This window comes from Hipposideros armiger, unplaced genomic scaffold (genome assembly GCF_001890085.2).
Source record: "Hipposideros armiger isolate ML-2016 unplaced genomic scaffold, ASM189008v1 scaffold_456, whole genome shotgun sequence".
Classification (NCBI taxonomy): domain Eukaryota; kingdom Metazoa; phylum Chordata; class Mammalia; order Chiroptera; family Hipposideridae; genus Hipposideros; species Hipposideros armiger.
The window spans coordinates 516,007-539,446 of record NW_017731806.1 but is presented as its reverse complement, the minus strand read 5'-3'; the positions used below and the strand labels follow the sequence as shown (position 1 = coordinate 539,446).

At 39.8% G+C, this 23,440-nt stretch overlaps 1 protein-coding gene across 1 annotated transcript in view; it reads left to right on the top strand.

The window, feature by feature from the left end:
- Positions 1-22,487, top strand: part of CRYBG1 (crystallin beta-gamma domain containing 1) — a 191,552-nt gene extending 169,065 nt beyond the window's left edge. Inside the window, exons 15-23 of the mRNA XM_019665872.1 lie at positions 6,838-6,964; positions 7,165-7,197; positions 8,099-8,211; positions 9,803-9,932; positions 12,056-12,195; positions 13,537-13,660; positions 14,139-14,297; positions 15,930-16,092; positions 20,810-22,487. Of these exons, the coding sequence (XP_019521417.1) occupies positions 6,838-6,964; positions 7,165-7,197; positions 8,099-8,211; positions 9,803-9,932; positions 12,056-12,195; positions 13,537-13,660; positions 14,139-14,297; positions 15,930-16,092; positions 20,810-20,898 (1,078 nt within the window). The 3' untranslated portion in view covers positions 20,899-22,487. The remainder of the gene's footprint in view (positions 1-6,837; positions 6,965-7,164; positions 7,198-8,098; positions 8,212-9,802; positions 9,933-12,055; positions 12,196-13,536; positions 13,661-14,138; positions 14,298-15,929; positions 16,093-20,809) is intronic.
- Positions 22,488-23,440: the final 953 nt, after the last annotated feature.

The window sequence follows — 23,440 nt, the reverse complement described above, 5'->3', positions numbered from 1 at the left end:
GCCGGCCCACAAACATGTTTTTGAAATGCCATTTTGTGGTTGGCTTCTGAATCAGTCTGAAATAAATGAGACAGTGAGGAAGACTATTTTTTATCTTAATTTTATCCTTCCTGCCAAAGCTTGTGTGGTTCCTTTAGCTGCATGTTTGCTGGTCTTAATGCCAATGATTGGGGGCTTTTTTTCTAAAATTAAATCTGCTTTCAAAGAACAAAGATTTGTTAGTTTTATGAAGGTATCAAAGAATTGCCTCCCCCGTTTTAGAAGGCAGTTTTTAATAATTTGCAAAACTGTGAAGTTTATGGCATTTGAAATGGATTACTTTTGAAAAGGGTGTGTGGTTGTTGTAGAAACTTAGGCTTTTTGACAAAATCAGCTGCATTCCTTTATAATTACAGTTCATTTGGTGCATCTGAGCACCTTGGGCTGTACTTTCTAAAGCTGTTATATATATTGGTGAAAAATATCCTTCTGCTTTTCCTAGTACTTATTTTAACTCTTACACTGTTTAGTGTTTCTATGGTTTATTTAGTGAGTTTTTAGGGATTTAAAAAAAGTTTTTATTATAAAAGTATAACAGCCCCATAGGCCCATCCTTTGGGACCTTTTAAATTTTGTCTAACAGTTTATCTAATTATTTCAAGAGTCCTCTAGATCGTATTGTGAGTTTTTATGAACTTCAACATGTTTGTAAGCCATGGGTCGCAAAATCAAATGCCTCCAGGGGCCAGGCAGCAAAAAGACAGGAGTGAGGCCAGCTGGGAATTGAACCAAAGGAGGGTGGAGATGCGCAAATGAGAGCCCGTGTCCCAGCTGGAGGATGAGCCCAGTGTAGGGTTAGTAAGTGCAGAAGATGAAGGCTGCTGCCGGTGACAATTTGGGTCCAGAGATGTCAGCTCTTAGAACTGCCATTTAAGAGAAGTGAGAAATAGTCTTTTTTTTTAGAAATATACTGAGTTAAAAAACAAAACACAAACAGTAACAACAACAACAAAAAACTAAAACTTATTGGATCAAAAACACACCTAACTGTTGTGATTCATGATTGGTTAAATCTGAAGATGGGGAAACCCACTGATATAAAGGGATGACTGTATTTTTTGGAAAAAATATCTGCATATAAATGGACAAACCCATGTTGTTCAAGGGTCAACTGTACTTCAGTTCCTTCATCTGTACAATGGGGTAGAAACTTCATCTCCCTCATAGCATTGTTATGAAGTTAATTTAGTGAATTAATTCATGAAGCATTTAACAGTATCAGAAACAATGGCATGTACATTGTAAATTGGTGCAGCNGAAGGGACACAGGTAATCCCTGGAAGATTTTGACCTCACTTGTTCTTTAGAAAGATCCCTCTAGCTGCTATGTAGAAAATAGACTGTAAAGAGACAAGGGTGGAAGCAAAGAAACCAGTTAGGAGGCAATGGCAGTTATATAGGCAAGAAGTTTTGGTGGCTTAGCGTGACAGCGCGGGTGAGAAATGGTCAGATCCCGGACACATTTTGAAGGTAGAATGACAACATTTGCTAACACATTGTATGTGGGCTGTGAGGGGCTGAGAAATAAATGTCCAGGGTTTGGGACCCCAGCATTTTACTGGGGTGGAGAAAACTTGGAGGAGCAGGTTAGGAGGAAAAGTAAAACTCAGGAGTTCAGTTTTAGAGGTGAAGTTGGATGAACCAACTGTACACGCAAGTCAGACGTCAGGAAGGAGACTGGTCATGCAAGATCAGAGTTCTGGAGGGAGGCTGGAGATAAAAATTTAGGAGTCAACAGCGTGGAGAAGGTAGTTAAACCACGTGCTGGATGAGATCTCAGAGTGAGTGTAAGGAGCAGAGAAGCCATCTGAGACTTGGGCATTTTTATATTTAGTGATTGGGAGGAAAAGGAGGAATCAAAACAAAAGAAAAAAATGTCTTCATCTCTTGCTGCCTTTAATTTTTTCACATCCACAAGATCTATAGATCTTTTTTCTCAAAGTATTAATTAATATTAAGTTGAGAAATATCACTTTTCTTAGAAAAGAATGAAATAGGCATCTGCCATAATATTTTAATCTCAGTGTCTGGAAGGTTTCATGACTCAGGCTATGTGGAAGCATAGTGAGCTACACTTACTGTTTCTGACCTTTACAGTAAGTTTAGCTTGTCTTGCAGGTGACAGTTACAAACCTGTCATAGTTTTCAGCTTATGATGGGCTCGCTCGGCATGGACACCTTTTTTTCTGGCTGTTCATTTCTGTCGCTTGGAGAATAGAAAGCTGCTTTGGATATCAGTTCAAAGTGTACTCAATGAACTTGCTCAGTCAGCTTTGGGAACAGGTCATTAGTACTTTTAACAGATCTCCAAGGGGAGTCTTGATGGGTTGGAAGAATTCAACTGATCATCAGTACCTGAGCTCATTGTGCTCCTGCTGGTGCACCAGTCCCCAGAATTGGTGTAAGAGAGGTCTTTGCTGTGTGAGGGACTTTTTAAGATTCCACTAGGAGATTTACTCCAGGGCCTATTCCCTCTAGATTAGGCTTTCCTACACATACACAAAACAAAGGTATTACTTGTCAGGTTTTTATTTGGGAAAATGAGTGGTTTCTAGATAAATTTTCCTTTCACATTCTATTGTGTGTCATCTGTTTTTAAACCTTTGTTTTAATAGTTGGCTAATNGCTATATTTTATGGGGCCTCCCACAGTAGCCCTGGATATTTGAGATGTGTCTACAATGTAATACGCTTTTACTGTTAGTCATATTCACCAAATTCTTGGGTAGGTTGTGGCTTGTAGCACCATCGTGGCAGAATGACATCAGGGACTTTTGGGTCTTCCATTCTTAACAGGAAATACCTTCTACTGGGCCCTTTTCCGGAGCCCTAACATTTACGAATCTGCCATAGATAGAAGGTATGGTATGGCAGAAGTCACCTGAAATGTTGCTGTGGCCCTATAGTATTTGAGATTGCCTTTAAAGTTAATTATTTGCAAGGAAAATACAGTGACCAAGTCAATCTGGGGAAACAGCTATACATTTTGATGCTTACCAGGTGTGTTGGTTCTATTAGTCAGAGCCCAGTCATGCACCCTACAAGAGGAAGCAAAAGAATGCTGGCACTTACGTAGATTATGCTGTTAGGACAGGTAGAATTATTGTACCCAGAGCCAGTCTTCCTTTTTTGCCCAGCCCTTGTTTATTTGAAATCATTCGCCTTTATGAAATATTGCTTTTCTGTGTTTCTATTTTTAGTCATTTCTAGCAGCATTTCCTTGCTTAAGCTTTTTTCTGGTTGTAGCAGTTGCATTTTGGTATTGGGGGGAAGTTGAAGGGAGGGAGGTGTGTGTACACACAGACTCCTCCACTTCCTTTTAAACTTTGTGGTTGTGGAAAGGCTTCTATATTTACCAGGGCAGCTGCTTCCTCATATTTGATTGGTCATTTAACAAATATTTATTGAAGTCTATTATGTGCAAAGTATTATATTATGTCCTCAAAGGAGTTACAGTATTTACATAAAACATAATTATTGCTACAGAAGATATAGGGATTATATGCTTCTGGAATCCACAGCACAGAGATGACTTTCCAGTTTGCACACTGGTCAGACTTTGGAGGAGCTGGGCCCTGTGGGACAGGCAGGATGAATCGTGCCAAGGTTTGATGGAGGATGACAGACCTATTTGTTCTTATTAGTTTCAAAGAAAAATTACTTTAATGACTTTATTCTTATTACTAAGTAGGCATGTTAGTTTACTCCTTTCTTTCTTAGTATGAAAATCAAAGTCAGAAAACAACTTTTTTGAGATTCTCCTTCTGTGAGATCGTCTCCCAGGAGGGTCACTTTCACGTGGGTAATAAACGCCCTGGTGGTGAACTCACTGCAAGTGCTGCCACAGAGACCAGCCTTTCGGAAGGATGCTCATGATCCAGCAATTGGGGTTTTAGGAACTGCTTCCTGTTTCTTATTGGAACATCACAAGGAACTTTTTTACACAGCCCTGCTAAGCAGTTTCTAGTTCTGTGCTACGCTCTTGTTCAAATAGTAGAAACTGGGCAGATGTTTAAAAACGAAGAACAAAGGGAGATCCTCGAGTCCAGCTAAAAGAAATAAAAAGTCCTGTTGTTTTAGAATTCCTTTTTCTCTTCCCTTCCACAGAAGGGCCTGGTGTGCCCGGCTGCCCTTACATTCTGAGCCGGGAGTCCTCCAGGCCGGGACCTGCGAGTACTTGTACTGGCTTGTGTCCCCCCACAACCCCCGCCCACCTTGTCAACAGAGAAGTGTTGATTCACAGTGTACAGAATATGTTTAAACAAGGACACTGAGGAATTTTCTTAAGAGCTTCAAGTGTGAGTTATAAGTAGACTCTAGATCATAGATATGCCGAAGAATGAATGTCAGATCTGTTTCGGGGCTTTTGTTTTTACCCTCATATTTATGGGTGATTCACCTGGGGCTGCATTTTTGCAAAGAAAACAACACTAATGTCAATTTAAGTAAAATCTTAAAAGGGTGTTCCTGTTTCGACTTCAGTGAATTGAATAGGCTTACCTGGGTGTTGGGTATTTTCTTAGAAGTAATCTATTTTAGTTTTATAGGGAAATAGAGGACTCACACTTGTTAGTAAAAAAAGAAAAAGTACTGGAGAGCCTCCTCCACAGCTTGTGCAGTAGTTACCTTGTCTCCATGTATTCAGTCTCTCCTCCCGCCCTTTCCCCATCCCAGCCTTCAGGTCAAACAATCAAGCAAAAAGGCCTCTTCACCCCCCTGTTCTCCACCTTGTTGTAGACCCAGAGCCCTGCCAGGAAGACTTTTCTGTGAAATAGCTTATCCTCTTGAATCTTTCTTTCTTTCTTTTTTTTTTTTTTAGCTGAGCCATCCTGCCACCTGTTGGCAGCTCACCGGCAGCTTGCCTCAGGTTGGGAATCGAACCGGCAACCCTGTTGCTCAGAGCTCACACTCTTGAGCGAGCTCTTAACCAACTGAGCCACTCGGCCGGACCTCTTTTTTTTTTTTAAAGTCCTGGCTTTTGTGAAGTAGGTTTTCTTGCTCTACAGATATTCCTTCCCACATAGTAAGTGCTCCATGCGCCTGTCCTGCTGTCGCTTCTCTTCCTAAGCCAGAGGCTGTGTGAGCAGAGGCAGCCACACAGGCACCGTAAGCGGTGCCACCTCACACGGTGGCAGCACCAGGATTGGGGCCAACCCCTTTATTTATAAATGAAAATCCAAACTTTCACACAAGTTGTGACCTCTTCAAAGCTACCTGCAAGTTAATGTCATGTCCACAGCTAGAACCCCAGGCAGGGCTCCTCATTCCTTACCTCACAGTGTTAAAGGTTTTTAAAATTGCTAAAGAGGCTCTAAAGTGGGGGAACATTATTTTCTGAAAGCGACAGACTGGTGCTTACGGCACTTTCTCCATTCAGATGGCCAGAAGTGAGTGTACAGATGGTAGTGGTCATAAGCTAATTACCACTTGAGATTTTTGCAGTGTTTTTCCCTCTTGATGGCTGTTCATTTCCTAGTAATGACTGTACTTGAGTTTTTGTTAAGTCCTTTAGATAGTAAAATTATCATCTGTTCTAATTATGAAGTGTGTGGACTGTTTTGAGTATGGCTTGAAAGGAAACTTTATTAGGGCAGGTGGCAGTTGGGGCCATGAAGTGAAGAGAACCTGGTGAGTCTCAGGCGACTCCATCATGGGTTCCATCATCCCTGGCCACTGATTGTGTCACCTTGGACAGACAGGTCATTTCACATTCAGAACAAACACCAATGAATAATTCCATGTGATGTTTCTTACTCATCTGTAAACTGTTGAGGGCAAGGATTTTGTCCTTTTCATCTTTGCATTCCTAGTGCCAGTCTAGTTCCTGACACATGATAAATGGCCAGTGTTTGTTGAATGAATGAATGAATGAATGAATGAACTTTTCTGTGTCTTTAGGTTTTCCCTTCTGTAAAATGGGAAAACCAGTACCCTCCTAGAAGATTAAATGTGATAATAGATATGAAAACATTTTGGAAGGTTCTCAGTACATAAAGGCATATAGGTATTATTCCTTTAAGCAGGGCAGTGAATTAACTAAGGAGACAATGAGTTACCTCTTGAATATAACAGGATTGAAAAACTTCCTTCCCCTCAAAGACTGTATCTTTGGATAGAAAATAGCCTCCAATATGTTGTCTTGTTGATTTCCCTGAGTATATATCACTTAAAAGATAAATGAAAACATCCCAAGAAATTTGTTTTTAGTATTTCTGAGAGTTTGTTCAATTTTGCTTATTACGTAGTCATGTCATGTTGGAAATCCTGTTTGTAACAAAATTTTAGTTACTTAGCTGTTTTCTTTTATTTTTAAGCATTTCTTCTGTCAACATTTTTTCCCCATGTGTATAATAGAGATTGCTTCCTGTAATATTTTTCTGGAAAAATATTTTAATGTTGATAACAAAATATTTTAATGTTCATAACAAAAAGAATTCTTACTTGCTTACTAAAAGAACTTTTACAGGTACTTCTTAAAAATCCAAATTGTTTCCTTAGAATAGAATTAGAAAGAAATATAGACAAATATCCCCATTGCAGCTTTCTCGAGGTATAGGATAGGATAAATGAGAACACCAAAAGGTTCATGAAAAGATACTCTGTCACTTGCCACTTTGATTTGTCATCCAGACAAATCTATCTGCTCCTAAAAGATTAATGGAGAATCAGAAAAATTAAGATTACTGATTAGTAAAACAAATGACAGTTTCTATATGATACATAGTTATGCAAATTTGTGATAATTTTACTGTATATGTAAACCATGAACTATAACAAATCAGTGTTTTTATTTCTTTAGGTGGGTAGCCTATGAAAATCCTGACTTCACTGGAGAGCAGTATATACTGAATAAAGGCCTTTATACCAGTTTTGAGGATTGGGGAGGGAAAAATTGTAAGATCTCTTCTGTTCAACCCATATGTTTGGTAAGGAGTTATATTTTTATATGAGAACATTTAACTGAATTGTGGATCTACTAAATGTGTGTCTGATTCATGTAATACTTAACACTATAGAAGTTATTTTGAGATTATTTTTAACAGTAATTGCTAATATGGAAGAAAGAAACTTTTTCAAGATGTCTGCTCTACTCATTTCCTTCTTTCTTTCCTTTAAAACTTTTTAGGATTCCTTCACTGGCCCAAGGAGACGAAATCAGGTAACAAAAAATATTCTATTTTTTATAATTAGGGGCCTTCCATTGAAAAGCTTATGTGTAAAATGTTAGACATTTGGAACATTTTGTTAGTTTTACCTAATTTTTTTTGCCTGAAAGTGCAACTGTATTTTAAAATTATTTACTGTAATGCTTGATAGCATTGACCCATATTTAAATACTTCTAATAAAATGCTCTTATGTAAAGTTGAATTCTGTATCATTACATCAAATCAGAATTTACATTAATATACTACACTAAGGTTAGTATCAAACAGTACATATAGTTATTGTGATAAACAGTAAAAGGAATTTTCGTATTTGCTGTGTCTGCATTAGGCAGACATTTTGTAAGGTCACTTTTATATGCCGTCTCACTCAAGCCTTGGAATGCTGACTGTCTCCATCAAATGAAGTGTTACGTTTGTTATTTAGGTTTTTTATTGGAAGTGTTCAGACGGCCATAATTGTAGAGGCACAAAACCCACTGTAGCCTCCTTTATTGGCATACACAAGATTCTAGTAAGTCAGCAAGTATCTTCCATTGAGAGGAAAACTATACTTTCCTGTAAATGTTAGAACTGTTAAACGATTACTTTCGGTTACATTAAAGCTTTAAAATGCCTCACAGGGTGTAAAATGCGACAGGGTGTTCTGTAGAAAGCTGCCTTTATTGTTGGATTTTCCTTGGATGTCTCTGAATTCAACAATCATGAGTGGTGCAGCTAGAGTATTTCTAATTGATAATTAATGTAGAAGTAGAAAATTAAAGGATTCATAAAATTCATCCCAGTTTACTGACTGTAATGAGTTAACAGGTTGTGTTTGAGTCATTATTTCAAAGGCTGAATGAGTTCATGTGTTTTCAAAATAATTTTGTGTGTTTCCGTTTATTTTTTCAAAGGTTCACCTGTTTTCGGAACCACAGTTTCAAGGTCACAGTCAAAGTTTTGAAGAAACAACAGGTCAAATTGATGAATCATTTTCTACCAAATCTTGCAGAGTTTTAGGAGGCAGGTAAGCAAACAGTGGCCTTGCAGAGCCTAACCACCAGGGACATAGAATTCACACATCAGCAAGTATTTAGTGACATCTTTATGTGCTGGGGGCTATGTGAAACCATCAAATAATACAAGACCTGGTAGTACTGACATATACTTGGCAGCATCTGGGTGCTGGACGTCAGAGGACAGTGGAGATTAGTGTGGATGGAGACATTGCACCTCATGTGCCAAGGGATTCGTACCAGGTTCTCTACTCTAGGCCTGTGCCATCGTCTGTAAAGGGACTCTAGATACTAAGTGCCTAAGGCACCTCCCAAGGTAGATTGTTTTTATGGGTAGATAGGAGTAGAAGAGGCATTCTGCTTGCTAGGCGAGTGCATGGCTGCAGTGGGGTTGGTGTGTGTGCTGATCAAACCACCCTCTCTCACTGGGAGGTCTTGGTACTGGGGAGAAGGGGTAGCAAGTTTGGACAGGGAGGTTGGGATCCCCGTGAAGGCTCCCCCTGGCATATGCGTGAAGATGGATGCCATAGGAAACACAAGATGGGAAAGGCAAGGAGCTGACAGGGCCATGCTGCCAACAGTAGTTTTATAAAAACTTTGGAGAGGGGAGAGCCCAAAGTCAAGGAAAATTTGGTCAGGAAACCCTTGGAGGAACCTGTGCCAGAGGTGATGAATCAGATAATAGTAATAATAATAATAGTGCCTTTAATCACGTAGTTCTTTATGGTCCAAACAGCACCATCATCTCACTTAGCATTGCAATGTGGAAAGAGCACTGGCTGTGCATTCAATTACACGCTGACCTAAAGCCTTGCAGTTTATTAGCACATACCGCCACCTCCGTCCAGGTTCCTCCTTATCCCCTACCTTGCTTCATTTATTACCATCGGACATGTAATTTTTTGGTTCATTCTCTGTCTCAACTCGAGTGTAAACTTCAGGATAGGGAATTTTTTTTTGGCCTCTGTCCTATCCCCAGCAACGGACAATTACCTGACACACAATTAGTTCTTGGTAAGCATTTGTTGGATAAAAGAACGAAACAAAAAAGCCCAGCTGTCATGGGGAAGCATGATAACTTGCCATTTTAATAATGCTGAGGCCCAGAGAAGCTGAGTGACTTATGTCACCACGGTGCTTTGGCTCCTCGCCCAGGGCAGACAGAGGTGTTGGAAATGAGGATAAAGGAATGTGAGAGAAATTTGGGGAGGAAACCAGGTGACTGACTAGCTATGAAAACTGAAGGATTATTCAGAGAGGACTCCAGGCTTGACCAAACTACACTGGCCGGGAGAATAGTGGCACCCATGAGGAGCAAGGAATGCTGGAAGGTGCAGAGGTCAAAACATGAATCATTTCCTAGAGAAAAATGTTTTATTTCCAAAAGGCAAAGCTAATAACTGACTTACGAACAATTATTTGCCACAGGATTGAGTACAGTACATCCAGATATTTTTGAAGAAAACACTGTTAGCCACAAGCATTGTGTTTATTTTAGAGTATGCTGCTACCTCTAAAAATCAGACTTCTTGAACAGGAATACTCAAATCACATAACTCAAATCACGTATTGTACATGTGTGTATGGTTTTTCCTCCTGTAGCTGGGTTGCATATGATGGAGAAAATTTCTCTGGTAACCAGTACGTGTTGGAAGAAGGCCACTATCCTTGTCTGTCTGCAATGGGATGTCTGCCTGGAACAAACGTGAGGTCTCTTCGTTTTATAGATGTTGTAAGTATGTCAGTGTGAATACAGTATTACAGAGATGTATGGCTCACATCGCTGAGGGTCAGAGCAAGAAACCAACAGGCAGACCTACTTGGGACTTAAAGTCGGAGGCAGAAAAACCAGTTACAGTAGAACTTTACATCCTGTAACTTTTTGGTCTCTTTTGAGATCTTTAGCATATACATTTTTTTTTGTGTTTGCTGTTTTCTTAGACTTCAGGTGCAGTATTGGGTCAGTCATGGCACACAATCATCATGGGTTAGTTCAAGGCCCCTCTCCTGTGTTTTTCCATTTCATACCCCCTTTACAGGGACCTGCTCTAATGTGTTGAGCATACAGCTTGGATATTCTTATAAAATGTGTATTTTTAAAAAACCTATACATAGGCCTTTGATTTACATACAGCATTATGCTATAGTTCTCATTGTGTTGTAAACATAACTATTAAAACTTTTGAAGAGCTGTCCATTATGCTGTATGTACATCGAGTTTATTGATTCTAATTGGTACAAGTATTCCATCACCATATTTTGCTTATTTAGTCCTCATACGTGTATCCCTATGGACCTGTGTGGAAGTTTCTTGGGCATATATGTTAAAGAGTGGATTTGCTGGATTTCATATGCATGAATTTGCAGTTTCACTAAGTACTGCCAGATTCTACCACTTTCCATTCTTGCTGGCAGTGCACATGGGTTCCTGTTTTCCACATCATAGCCATTATTGACTTTCTAACTTTTGTCAATTTGAGGGAATTGAGTACAAGGTATTATCTCATTGTTAATTTGTCTCACTATTAGTGAGGTTGGTATCTCATATACTTATTAGTCACTTGGGTTTTCTGTTCAGTAGATTGCCAATTTATGTCCTTTGCCCAGCTCCTTAATTTCCTATATCTTTTGTTATTGATTTGCAGAAATCCCTTATAGTTTTTAAATCTATTACTCTGTTGTTTTAGAGATTTGCAATCAAATGACTTCTCCCAGTTTATCACATATATGCTAATCCAGATTATAGTGCCCATTTTTGAAAAGAAATCTTTAATTTTGATGTAGTCAAAGCAGTCTTCAATAGAACAAAACTGCAAGATAACGTTCACATGTTAGTCTAAGTATGTCTATAGTTTGGGAAATATTTGTTTTTGGTAGCTGATCTCTCATAAAAAGCTTTAAACATATGTAGTTGATTTTAGTTTTAAAGGCAGAAAGAACATGTGATTCAGCTTTCCTCCCTTCCTGCCTCTTCAAATAACTAAAATGTTGACCTTCCTTGAGATGTGAAAATACTAGCAGTGAATCATGGAATGATGTAGTAAACTTCGTTAGCTTAAAATACCACACAAACCACCTCTACACATTAATCTGCTGTTTATTGGTCAACAAAATCGACATGTCAGGGCACATTCACATAAATGAAGCAGTAAGCGCCACACCTTGTCAAAGAACTTTAAGCAGGTAGGGAATTTTTGATATATCATTTAGGATTTTAGGATTATTATCCTTAGAGCTTAGCCTGGGGTTATAAGGGTCTATAATTTGAAAACGAATGACAGTGAACATGGGACTTCCATCCTGTTTTTGTCTTTCTTCCTAATAATTATTCCTATAGGAAAGTTTGGGGGCAGGAGTGCACAGAATCATTGTCTATTGACAATTAAAACAACAAAAATGCACACAAGTGGAAGGTTCCTTGATTAGCAATTACCACTGTACCCCTAGATCCCATGGACGGCAGTAGCCCTCTGACCCTTGCCATTTATGCCTATAGCTTTCCAGTCCCAGCACCTCCTTATTTGAGTAGAAAATGGCAAGACTGAAAGTAAATTCATTAGAAGTATTGCGATTCCAGGCATATATACCCATTCCTCCCCCCACCACCCACACACACTTTATAACACTACTTACATTTACCTGCCTTTCTACACTGTAGGAAAACTTCCTGCCCCTCCCTCCTAACTCTCTTTAGCTTTGGAGTATATAAACCCCCAGACTTCCTGGGAAAAGGAGTTTCTGACAGGCCAAGCCTGGCCAGATCTTGTGCTGTGTCCTTGCAACAAGGTGAGTTTTGCGTAAGTTCAAGTTATTTTCAAAGATTAGTAACAAAACATTATTTTTGTTCCTAAACAGGAATTTTCTGAACCAACAATTATTCTTTTCGAAAGAGAAAACTTCAAAGGAAAAAAGATTGAACTTAATGCAGAAATAGTTAACCTCCAATCCCTAGGATTCAACACAAAGATTCGCTCTGTTCAGGTGATTGGTGGCATGTAAGTGAGTCATCTACTTGTTTATTCAGTAAAAGAATTGATTTCAAAAATCAAGTTTGATCATGTTTCTTTCTCTCCTACATTACCTTAAATTGACTTGTAACTGTATTTTTTGTGAGGGTTAATAATTGTGCACCTTCATAGTATACTTTTCCCATCTGGAAAAGCCATGTGTGGGGGCATCTTTCATCTTTTCCTCCAAGTTTTTAGTTTACTTTCGGTAAGGACTGTGTGTAACAACTCTCGACACCTCTGAAAGTTCCTAGGCGAATGCTTCGCACAGCAGTGCTCAGTAAATTTATGGAGCACTTTTTTAGCAAGTAAGAAAGAGAGAGCTAATTTTTCTTTTTCCCCTTTAAAAGAGCAAGTCCTTTGATGTTGGGATGTCCCTTTAGCTAGGAGTGCAGACACTGTGCACAACGGCTAAAGGTCAGCCTGGCAAGATTTTTCTCAACTTTGAACAACTGTGAAGTTAAGATGTAAAAATTATCAATGTAATGAATGGTTTTAAGAAAGTCTTTTTCTTTCACTCACAAAGAGAACAGGTACAGTCTACCTGTATACATCAAATGTTGGAGGGGGACTATAGCTATTTAAAAAACAATTATTGGGGTGCTAGAATTACGAGTGATTTTTTTCAGCAGGTTTTATGTAATATTTTGGGGGTTTTTTATGATTAAATGGCTAAGATGATAACATTTTAGAGTTCTGGGATTAAAAGTCAAGACTATTCTCCCATGATGTAACACATGAGCCAGAGAGGAAGGCTGTTGGGGTGCTTGCATGCTGCGGGGTGCTGGACCCCATACTTCCTCAGGTGTGGGCACCAGTATGTCTGGGAGCCCTGAGTATCTTTAGTAGTTTTCTGAATTAAGGAAGATTACTCACTGTAAACAAAAATTTATTGAGTTATTTATTTTTATTTAACTATCCCTGATATAGTACTTACCATATGTCACACACTAAGAACTTAACAAATATTAACTCATTAAATAAAAGTTCCATGATCACAACTGAAGGTGTTTTATGAAAAGCTCACAGAAGTGCTGGGCTGTCTCGCTAATAAGACTATTATCTCTACTTCATTGCCTTATTGAAGGGAAAAGCTTACCTATTTCTCTTTAAGAATGGATCTTTTTGACATAAATAGTCACACCAAGAATTTACTGTTTGTTAAGAAATGGGTGTTTTAAGTGTTTTAGAAAAGAAGGTAGTTTCTTTTCCCCCCAATTTATATGTAAAGTATAAAGCTCAGTCTGAAAATTGGAAGTGTTCTATAACCAGGGCCCATTCTCATATGGATATTGCTGCTTACTTGTGATTATCTACTTTTTTTTCCAGATGGGTTACTTATGAATATGGTAATTACAGGGGTCGACAGTTCCTACTGTCACCAGCAGAAGTACCTAATTGGTATGAATTCAGTGGCTGTCACCACATAGGTTCTCTACGACCTTTTGTTCAGGTATTTTTTTTTTCCTTTTCTGTGCTTTTGAATAGACTCGTCTCTGAATTTTTTTTTTTAATAAATGTAATTTATTAAAATTTTTTTAGTAAATGTAATTCAACTTTTTAGTTTTAACTTTTAAGTTTGAAATTGGCCTCTCACTCCACCCCCTGGCCTCAACTTACTTTCTGAATTTGGGCTCTGTTTCTGGTGCTAAGAGGTTGTGACTGCTTTCAGAAATGCTATCGCGCCTGACATCAAAACATGGTGTGTCCCAAGCCCTGGGCTGTCCACAGTGGGGTACCCTACCCCAGACACTTCTTTGCAATTTTGTCAAAATCTTCTCGTTGAGAAAATCCAAAAGCCTCTGATTCTCGGGTATAGTAATTATCCCTGATCCAAACTCACCTTGGATTCTGCCCCTGCTATTGATGTTTGCTCAGTGCATCTAACAGTACAACTTATATATGATGTTTCTGGGGGTTTTGTCTTCTAGAAACGAATTTATTTTAGACTCCGAAACAAAGCAACAGGGTTATTCATGTCGACCAATGGAAACTTAGAGGATCTGAAGCTTCTCAGAATACAGGTCATGGAGGATGTCGGTGCAGATGATCAGATCTGGATTTATCAACAAGGATGCATCAAATGCAGGGTGAGCTTCTAGGATTAGACAAAGGCCTATGACAGCATCTTTCTTCGAGTAGATGCTATTTCATGATTGCTGGAGCACTTTCAGAAATAAATTAGAAGATTTTTCATGAAAATATTTCTTAGCTTTTATAGAACCAGTCTAGGAACTTAAAATGGGAGGTAATCCTAACACTGATCCAAGATAGAGTATTTGTTATATCTATACTTGATTTTTATATTAGAAAAAGTGTCTGTGTTACTCTACTCTTTTTCTTTAGTCTACTTGTTATTGAAACAACCAACAAACCCCAACATGATCAAAACAAACCATTCTTGCTTTGTTTCCGTTTTGGAGGACCTCACGGGCCAGGAGGAAGGGGTGAGGAGGATGAGGAGGAACGACCCTACGTACAACACAATCCATTTTCTGTCACGCCTTGTAAAATGGGAAAAACCCCATCTCCCTCTCCCATCACTTCTGCCATAATACACATTTAAGAGCTGAAAGTAGTATGGTTTTTATGAGAGAAGCTCACGCTTCTATTACAGATATTCTTTGTAACTCCATGATTCTATGGGCTTGACTATTTGCTTCTGGTTGTTTTTCAAACTGGTGCCCCATGAGTCAGCAGCAGTCATACAGCCTTGTGAAAGGCTGGTTAATTAGGTCTGTTGTGCTTGAGGGAGAATCATCCTTCAAGGAAACACAAGTACTGTTTAGACATGCATAGAAGAAATAGCATGAGTGGTAATACAAAAGCATAAAAAAAGCCAGTTTCTGCCCTTGAATTATCGTGAACAAATTAAGAAAATGGTGCCTTTCATCAATTATTTCTAACAAGCATTTCAATGTTATTTAACAACTTTGAATTCAGTAGGTCAGTGAGAAAGTGTCCTAGATTATCACAAACTTTTTGTCTCAATATAGAATAGTACATTGTTCACAAGCATTTTCTTAGCAATGTGTGTTAATGTCATATGAACATGAGTACCCGACATTGTTTATATATTAAGGGTAGATTCACTTCAGAGAAGGACCCATAACATTTATGCATTGAAACATACTTTACTGCATTTGTATTTTCTTCTTTCTCTTTTTATAGTTGGATAACACGCCTTTTTAGAAAATTTTAGACATGTCTCATACAGGAAATATGAGAGAAATTAATAAAAGGAATTTCAAGTTTGTCAATGCTAAAATGCCTTTTTAGCCACTTCAGTGCTACAACAGCCTTCAAAATTAGAGATGAAGCCCTATTCTAGAAGGGTCCTGCCAAGCAAAGGTGGCTGTGTCAGGGGAAGAGTTAGCTCCAGACCCAGCCTCAGATCATGGTCATTTCTGAGAGGGAAAAACATCATGAGTGGCAGTTTTACTGTTCTAAGGCTTTCCTTACTAATAAGACAGAGAGTCTCACAAAGGGTGGACGTCACTTGCAATGGACAAGAATTGAGGACTTTCCATTACTCAGGTCATCTGAACTAAAGGATGTAAGTGTTTGTTGTTTGATCCAGTTACCCTGCCTAAAAGCTGAAATGCCTCCTATGGGATAAATGAAGCTAGGATTTAAGATAACTTAAAAATCAATTTAAATAGTGATGACAGTGATCTTTGAGCATGCCATCTCTAAGACATCTTGTCTTTTGCACTAAGCAGATAGCGGAAGACTGCTGCCTGACGATTGTGGGGAGCCTGGTGACCTCCGGGTCTAAGCTGGGCCTGGCCCTCGACCAGAATGCGGACAGTCAGTTCTGGAGCATGAAGTCGGACGGCAGGATCTACAGCAAGTTGAAGCCAAATTTAGTTCTAGATATCAAAGGTAAGGATCACTGCCTTCATTTTCTCTGTTGTGTCTTTCTTTAGTTAACTGAAATCTATTCTTTACTTTAGAGAATGATGAGTATACTATTATAAACAGTAAGAGATCCCTTACTATTTGTGAGCCGCAGTGCCAAACCCTTTACGTACACAGTGTACAGGACACTGAGAAATTTTCTTAAGAGTCTCAAGTGTGAGTTATAAGTAAAATCTAGATGATAGATATGTCAGATCTGAGTTTTGGAGTTTGTTTTTTTTTACCCTGGGTGATTCACCTGGGACTGCATTTTGCAAAGAAAACAACACTATTGTCAATTTAAGTAAAATCTTAAAGGGTTTTCCTGTTCCGACTTCACCTGGGGCTGCATTTTGCAAAGAAAACAACACTATTGTCAATTTAAGTAAAATCTTAAAAGGGTTTTCCTGTTTCGACTTCAGTGAATTGAATAGGCTTACCTGGGTGTTGGGTATTTTCTTAGAAGTAATCTATTTTAGTTTTATAGGGAAATAGAGGACTCACACTTGTTAGTAAAAAAAGAAAAAGTACTGGAGAGCCTCCTCCACAGCTTGCGCAGTAGTTACCTTGTCTCCATGTATTCAGTCTCTCCTCCCGCCCTTTCCCCATCCCAGCCTTCAGGTCAAACAATCAAGCAAAAAGGCCTCTTCACCCCCCTGTTCTCCACCTTGTTATAGACCCAGAGCCCTGCCAGGAAGACTTTTCTGTGAAATAGCTTATCCTCTTGAATCTTTCTTTTTTGTTTTTAAAGTCCTGGCTTTTGTGGAGTAGGTTTTCTTGCTCTACAGATATTCCTCCCCACACAGTAAGTGCTCCATGCTCCTGTCCTGCTGTCGCTTCTCTTCCTAAGCCAGAGGCTGTGTGAGCAGAGGCAGTCACACAGGCACCATGAGCAGTGCCACCTCACACGGTGGGAGCCCCGGGATACACTTCCATACATACAGCAACCTTAGAGGCCTGTGTTATCCCTTCTCCTCCCTCCATTCCATTTTACAGCCCAAAAAGCTGAGGCTCAGGCATTCATCAGTTTGGCCACAATCTCACACCATTTGTTTTATTAACAGTGTGAGACTAACTATCACAAGTTAAAAGGCTGTGATCTCACTTAGTATAGTTGATGAGTCTCATGCATATGCATATCACCTTTCATTGAAAAGATTAAGATCTAAAATGAATTAAACAACACAGCCAAGAGAATTTCCACTGAATATTTGTTCAATGAAGTTAATCCACAGCAAACTGATGGTGCTTGGCAAAAACCAAATTTAGGCCAGTGGGTCCCAAACTTTGTCTGCATCAGAATCACCTAGAGGACTTATTAAAACAGATCGCCAGGCCCCACCCTCAGAATTCCTGATACAGTGGGTCTGGGGTGGGGCCTGAGAATCTGCATTTTCAACGAGTTCCCAGGTGTTGCCCTTACTGCTAGGAGAACTATTGATAATTTAGAAGCAACATAAAACAAAACTGACTTTTTAAAAGACTTGGGAATTCAGTGAACTGTTGTTGCTACTGACAGGCAAATGAAGAAGTGTGTTTTATTCATGTCCTACAGGATAATTTTGTTTTAAATTATTATTGTTATTATTATTATTTTTTTTAGCTGAGCCATCCTGCTAGCTATTGGCAGCTCAGCAGCAGCTCAGCTCGGGCCAGACTTGAACCGCTGTTGCTCAGAGCTCAAACTCTTAAGCGAGCTCTTAACCAACTGAGCCACTCAGCCGGCCCTTAAATTATTAATGGATACTTTATTTCCTATCAGGAAAGCCAACATGATTATGTTTATAAATTTAATGAAATGGTTATAATGTAACCATACTATAACACATACTCCATTTTTAAAGTTGGCTCAGTTATTAAGGGCTCTTGGCCAAAGCTGTCATTAAAAATTGATCTAGGGATAAAGAAACAGCTGCAACTTGGTTGTAAAATAACTTTTTTGGATAATGGAGAATAAGCCTGAACATTTTCATCGGGGGCTTTGGTGGCTGCATGGGGAGCACAAGGGGCTGTCACTTGTATGATCTCCAGGTGGGTCGAGTGGCCAACTCTCCAGGTGGGTCGAGTGGCCAACCCACCTAACAATGGGATTAGAATTCACAGAGAACCTGAGAAGTTGGAGAGGTGCTCAGAGGCAAACTAAGTTTATGAGGCGAAGGCAGAGCACTACACATAAGGAGCACAGACCCAGCAATATATTATGAGAGGCTGGGACCAAAAATCACACATCACATGAAATGCAGGCAGGACCCTTAGTATAAGAAAATAAATGCAACATTCAGAAAATGAATGGGAATGTACGTATACCTCCTTCACGTTGTATTAGGTATAAGATTTGTCATTTGTAACATTCTACAGATGATCAGCCTGAGATTGAAACTGGTTACGAATAACTGACTGAGACCTTTCTTTATTCTTATTTTCATCAACTTGTTGAACTGGAGTTCCTCAGTCTACATAAAAGAGTTTTAAAACCTCCAGAGAAGCCAGAGAAATGCAACTAAATTAGAAGCGTGGATTTTTGGGAAAACATGCATCCATGTTTCTTCCTAATGGGATCAGCTTCCTGTGTCCAGGGTTAAGGCCACTATAACTCTTACGAGATAGTTTCTTAGAGTAGTTCTTCTTTTGTTCTTTCAATATGTATTTATTTATTGGGTACCCATTATGTGGAAGGCTCTGTGCTAGACAAAGTGGGGAAAAAAGAATACTGGGCTTCAGAGAGCTTACATTTTAGAGGCTCCAGGCAATAGGATTTTCCCCCCCACTTGTTACATGAACAGTTGTCCAGGAGGAAGGATACCTGGCTTCTAGTTTTGCCTGACAAGAGCTGTGGGACTCTAGGAAGTTTCCTCCTTAGGGCTTTACTTTTAAAGTTCCAAGGTCCCTTCCTAAAATGGCAGTAAAATTCGTGAAATGGCTCTTGAGTAAGGATAATGTCCTGTATGTGAACTCAGTGTATCTAGTATGGTGCCTCCGTGGCTGGCAAGCTCTCAGACGGTGGGAGAAGGATGCCATCTTGTGGACACTAGCGAGTAGCTCCCACATACTGTGTGAGGGAAATACAAATACATCTCTGGTGCACTTAACAGGAGACTGATTTGTATTAGCTACAACTGGTGAACCATTTGTTACCTACTACAAGTGCCAAAAGGTTTGTTAGACCAAATGTCTTTCTCCTGGTGTTTGGGGAGCGAGTTGTTCTGGGAGACATCCATGTGTCCTGGACCACATCCATATGACAACAGTGAGAGCTGATTCACGCGCCCTTTCAAAACATCAAAAGCCTGGGACGATTTTTTTAATTCTCCCCAAAGGCAGAAGAGTGAATCAGATTATTTCTCAAGAACTTTCTAGTCTTCATGATTCTAATTAGAGTTATGCTGTAATAGCCACAAAAAGTATGTTAAAATACTGTCATCTTGAATGAAAAACTAAGACATTGTGACCTTAATACTTCCTGAAATCTCAGTGGAGTATATATATATAGTGTGTGTGTCGTGCAGATGATGGGGTTTACTCGTGGTCATTTTTTCTCACTGCAAACTTACACATAAAAGGCCCAGGGCTCTTTGCCCTTACATTCTGTCCTACACCCAGCTGTGTAGAGGCTTATCAATGATAGTAAACTGATTTCTTACAAGAGGAGTACTATATAATAGATAATTTCCTTCCCCAACTACCAGGATCTATGGTGTAAGTTAACAGGCCTTTTGGATATTTTGTAAACGCTTTAGAAGAGAATAAGAATGTGTAATTCTTCTTAGCCTGAGGCTGTAGTATGATTGCAATACCAGTCATACTTACCCTGCATCTAGATGAACAGATTTTTATTTTGAGGGAGTCCTTGGTGATATAACCTTGGTGCGGAGGCTTATGTTAGGAAAGGATAAGGTATCTGAAAGGATGTTAATTCCACACTGGAGAAAAAAAAATCAGATGACCCTTTTGTTGATACTTATTCTCCCTTGAATAAGTGTAGGCTGTTTCTAATACTAAAGTATCTGTAATATCTAGAAGGCACCCTTGGAAAATATTCTTACAAACATCCTGGTGCAAGAGAATTGATGTAGCCCGTACCGGTTTATAGTACAGTGGAACTCAGCATCTGAAATGCTATGAGTTTTTATACACCACGGCCTGTGATTCCCAGTAGCAGGCGTGCTGCCCTGCCCATACTTCTGGGTGTCATTCAAACCTCCCCTCTAACCTAATACAGCCATTTTTCATAGTTCATGGAAAACCTGTTCCCTCCGACCACCATTCCACTACTATCGTGCCTGCCTGTTTTTCCATCACTGGTATCTCAAATCCACCATCCTATCACTGAATATATTTCAGTCTCTTTGCTCTTTTCCCCTTCTCTAGTTTCTTCCCCGTTCCCACCAATTTCAGACATCTTAGGAGTGACGGTGGACTAGGCTTTAAGACTTGAGTAGGGAAAGGAGCCCCAGGAAGTGGGGCATCCTGTGCGGAGTGGCTGGTGCCCGTATCGTGGGATTTTAACATGTGTACCCACAGCAGGGTGAGCCTCCCAGCCCGCGGTGCGTGTCAGGGTTTCCTCCCTGCTTTGTTTCCTTGGGGCATGTAGTTTTACACCTCGGTTATTACTTTCGTTACGCTGGTGCTGTGATAAACTACGTCTGTTACAGCCCGTCACTGTGGGCACCTTTCCTTTTATTTCCCTTTTCCTTTTTTTCAGGGGGGACACAGTATGATCAAAATCACATTATCCTCAACACTGCCGGCAGAGAGAAGTTAACACAAGTGTGGGAAGCCATGGTCCTATAAACCTGAAGAAAGAATGCAGAAGGAATATTTCCTTATTTTTAATAAGGTCTTCCAGCTACCTTATTAAAAAAAAAAAAGACTGCTATGGAAGAGCCAAGAAGAAGATGGATGTACTCCTTCAGTAACTCTAACTTCACTCCAGAAGCACACCGCCGGGGCTGGGACACCTGTCTCATCTTTTCAAAGGACAACTAGTTGTAAACCAGTCACTTGTCCTCCTTTCATTTCTAGCCTTCATTTCCTTTCAGCAGCTGCTTCAACCGGTTGCCTCATTAGCGGCTTTGGGGTGTTTTTAAACAAAGGTTTATCAAGACTTGAACACTACGTACATTTTAAATTATTTCCAAAGATGGTGACAGGAGAGAACAGGAATATAATGACTGACTTTGTGGACCTACCACTCCCTTACACTTTAGAGGGAAGGATAAAAGCTTAAATTTGTAAGGTAGAAGCTGTTGAGCATCTGAGAAGAAGTGATGTGTTAAGCCTATAGCTTCGGTCCTTGACCCTCTGTTTTCTGGATTCATGAATTACACTGCTTAGCGAAGTGGGGAAAGGCTTAGATAGACATATCTTAAGGAACTGAGTAAGCATACACAAGATGCTATTCCCTGTTAATATTAAAAATTAGTCAATGCACAAGATTTCATGTCCATCTCTGCTTACGTTAGCAGGATTTGGATTATTTTCCCTCACCCATGGGCTGCCCTGGAACGTCCCCAGTGAGTGTTTAATGCTTTTCTTACAGATGCTCCTGGAACAGTACAAGCAAGACCTAATTTATTAGCCCATCCTCACTCATCTAAAACTAGTTCTGAAGCAGTGTTACCCCACCCTTTGCTAAAGCCTGACCATTTAGCCTCATTTCCTGCCCTCCTCTCCCGCCACACTGGCATGAAGGCTGCCATGGGACGACCTTACCTGTAATGTGCCACAGCCATGCCCCACGACAGCCTCAGGTCTCGGCACTGCAGCCCCTGTGGTCACTTTCTTATCTCAGAAAACAAGAGGTGTGGAAGGCTCAAGAGGATGACCAGTAATTCTCATCCCGAAAAGGAAGGAACGGAAGCCTTAAGCAATGCTTGTTGGTCAAATCTTAAGACTCTGAAAACCCTAAAATGAAGCAAGCATTGCAAGGAAAATTGAAAATGTCTTAGTGCTGACAATACACTGCCCATATGGTGCTGTTCCCACAGTGCATACTCGTTTTAAACAAAACTGCTCACTAGTCCTTGACTATACCCTTCCTCTTTTTGTCCTCATTTCGTTGTCCTTGTCACTGGATGCTGGTGCTCTTGTCACAGGAAGAACAAATCTTGTTTCCTTGTCATCTGTTCCAGTGTGTTTCCAATTCTAAAATGTTGATCCTCTCGGGAGCCTGGCAAGCAATTATGGTTATCACAGTAGTGTCTTCAGTTTTAAAATAATGTTTGTCCATCCAACAGCAGTCAACACATCTGTCTTGTCCTTAGATGTATAACTGACTTTCGGCCTTTGTGCATGTCATTACAGTAATGGTGGGGTAAGACATTCTACAGTAGCCTGTGTTGAATTGATCTCTCGAATAAAGTTGTTTCTGGTTAACTGTATTGATGCAATCTGATAAGAGTCCTTCCAGTAGCCTTTATAACATTCCACAGAGAGTCAGCTGGCTGATTAGAAACCAATGTCTGACTGATTAGGACAAGGCAAGGTTCAGGGGTGCTGGAACAACAGCAGGAAAAGGTTTGCTGACTCCCCACTTCCAGATTCAGTGGTGAAAGGGTGCACGCCACCTTCCTGAGTGGACATGAGGGTAAGTGAAGTCCTGCCTTAAGAGCTTTGCCCGCTCACTACCTCCTAGAAGTCCCCAAGGGAAAAAAGCTGAGACTGTTCAGATGTCAAGTCAAAAGGAGCTCTATTTACAACTGAAAAAAAATTCTTTTGAGATAAATTTGTAGCGGTGAGACTAGCAATTCTAGAGAAAAGTCCCCATCCAACACACTACCAAATGAGGAACTAATAAACTAAGTAGAAAGTTACTCAAACAGGTCTACATCAAATGCTAAATACGAGTGTCTAAGGTGCAGTAATGAGGATGAGAACAACAGGAGATAAACACTCCCTTAAATGAGTGCAGGGCACAGAGATTCAAAAGCTGCAACGGGCTTATCGGTGAGCTGCCTACATGCAGGCATGTAAGGCCAGAAACTGGAGACTTGGGCCCCAATGGAATGGTAATTTCCATGGAAAAGTCCTCAGAGAAGCATGTTTTACTTGTTGAAGGAGGCCCAGCCCTTATGCAAAATATAAGGTTTTTTAAAAGTTAGAAATTGAATGGTGATGCTAAAGGTTCTAAGAGTAAACAGCCAAATCACCAGCCAGATTTTTATATACGACCCTAAGAGATTCGGAACTTGGTTATGACCACATTAGCATAGAGGACTAAAAATCAAAGGAAACCTTGGCCAGTTAAAAAGGTGCTCACTGATGAATCTAGCAGGAACTAGGCTTTAAGTAATAAGCTCTTCATGGTGCCATCCATCCACACCCTGCAAAGATT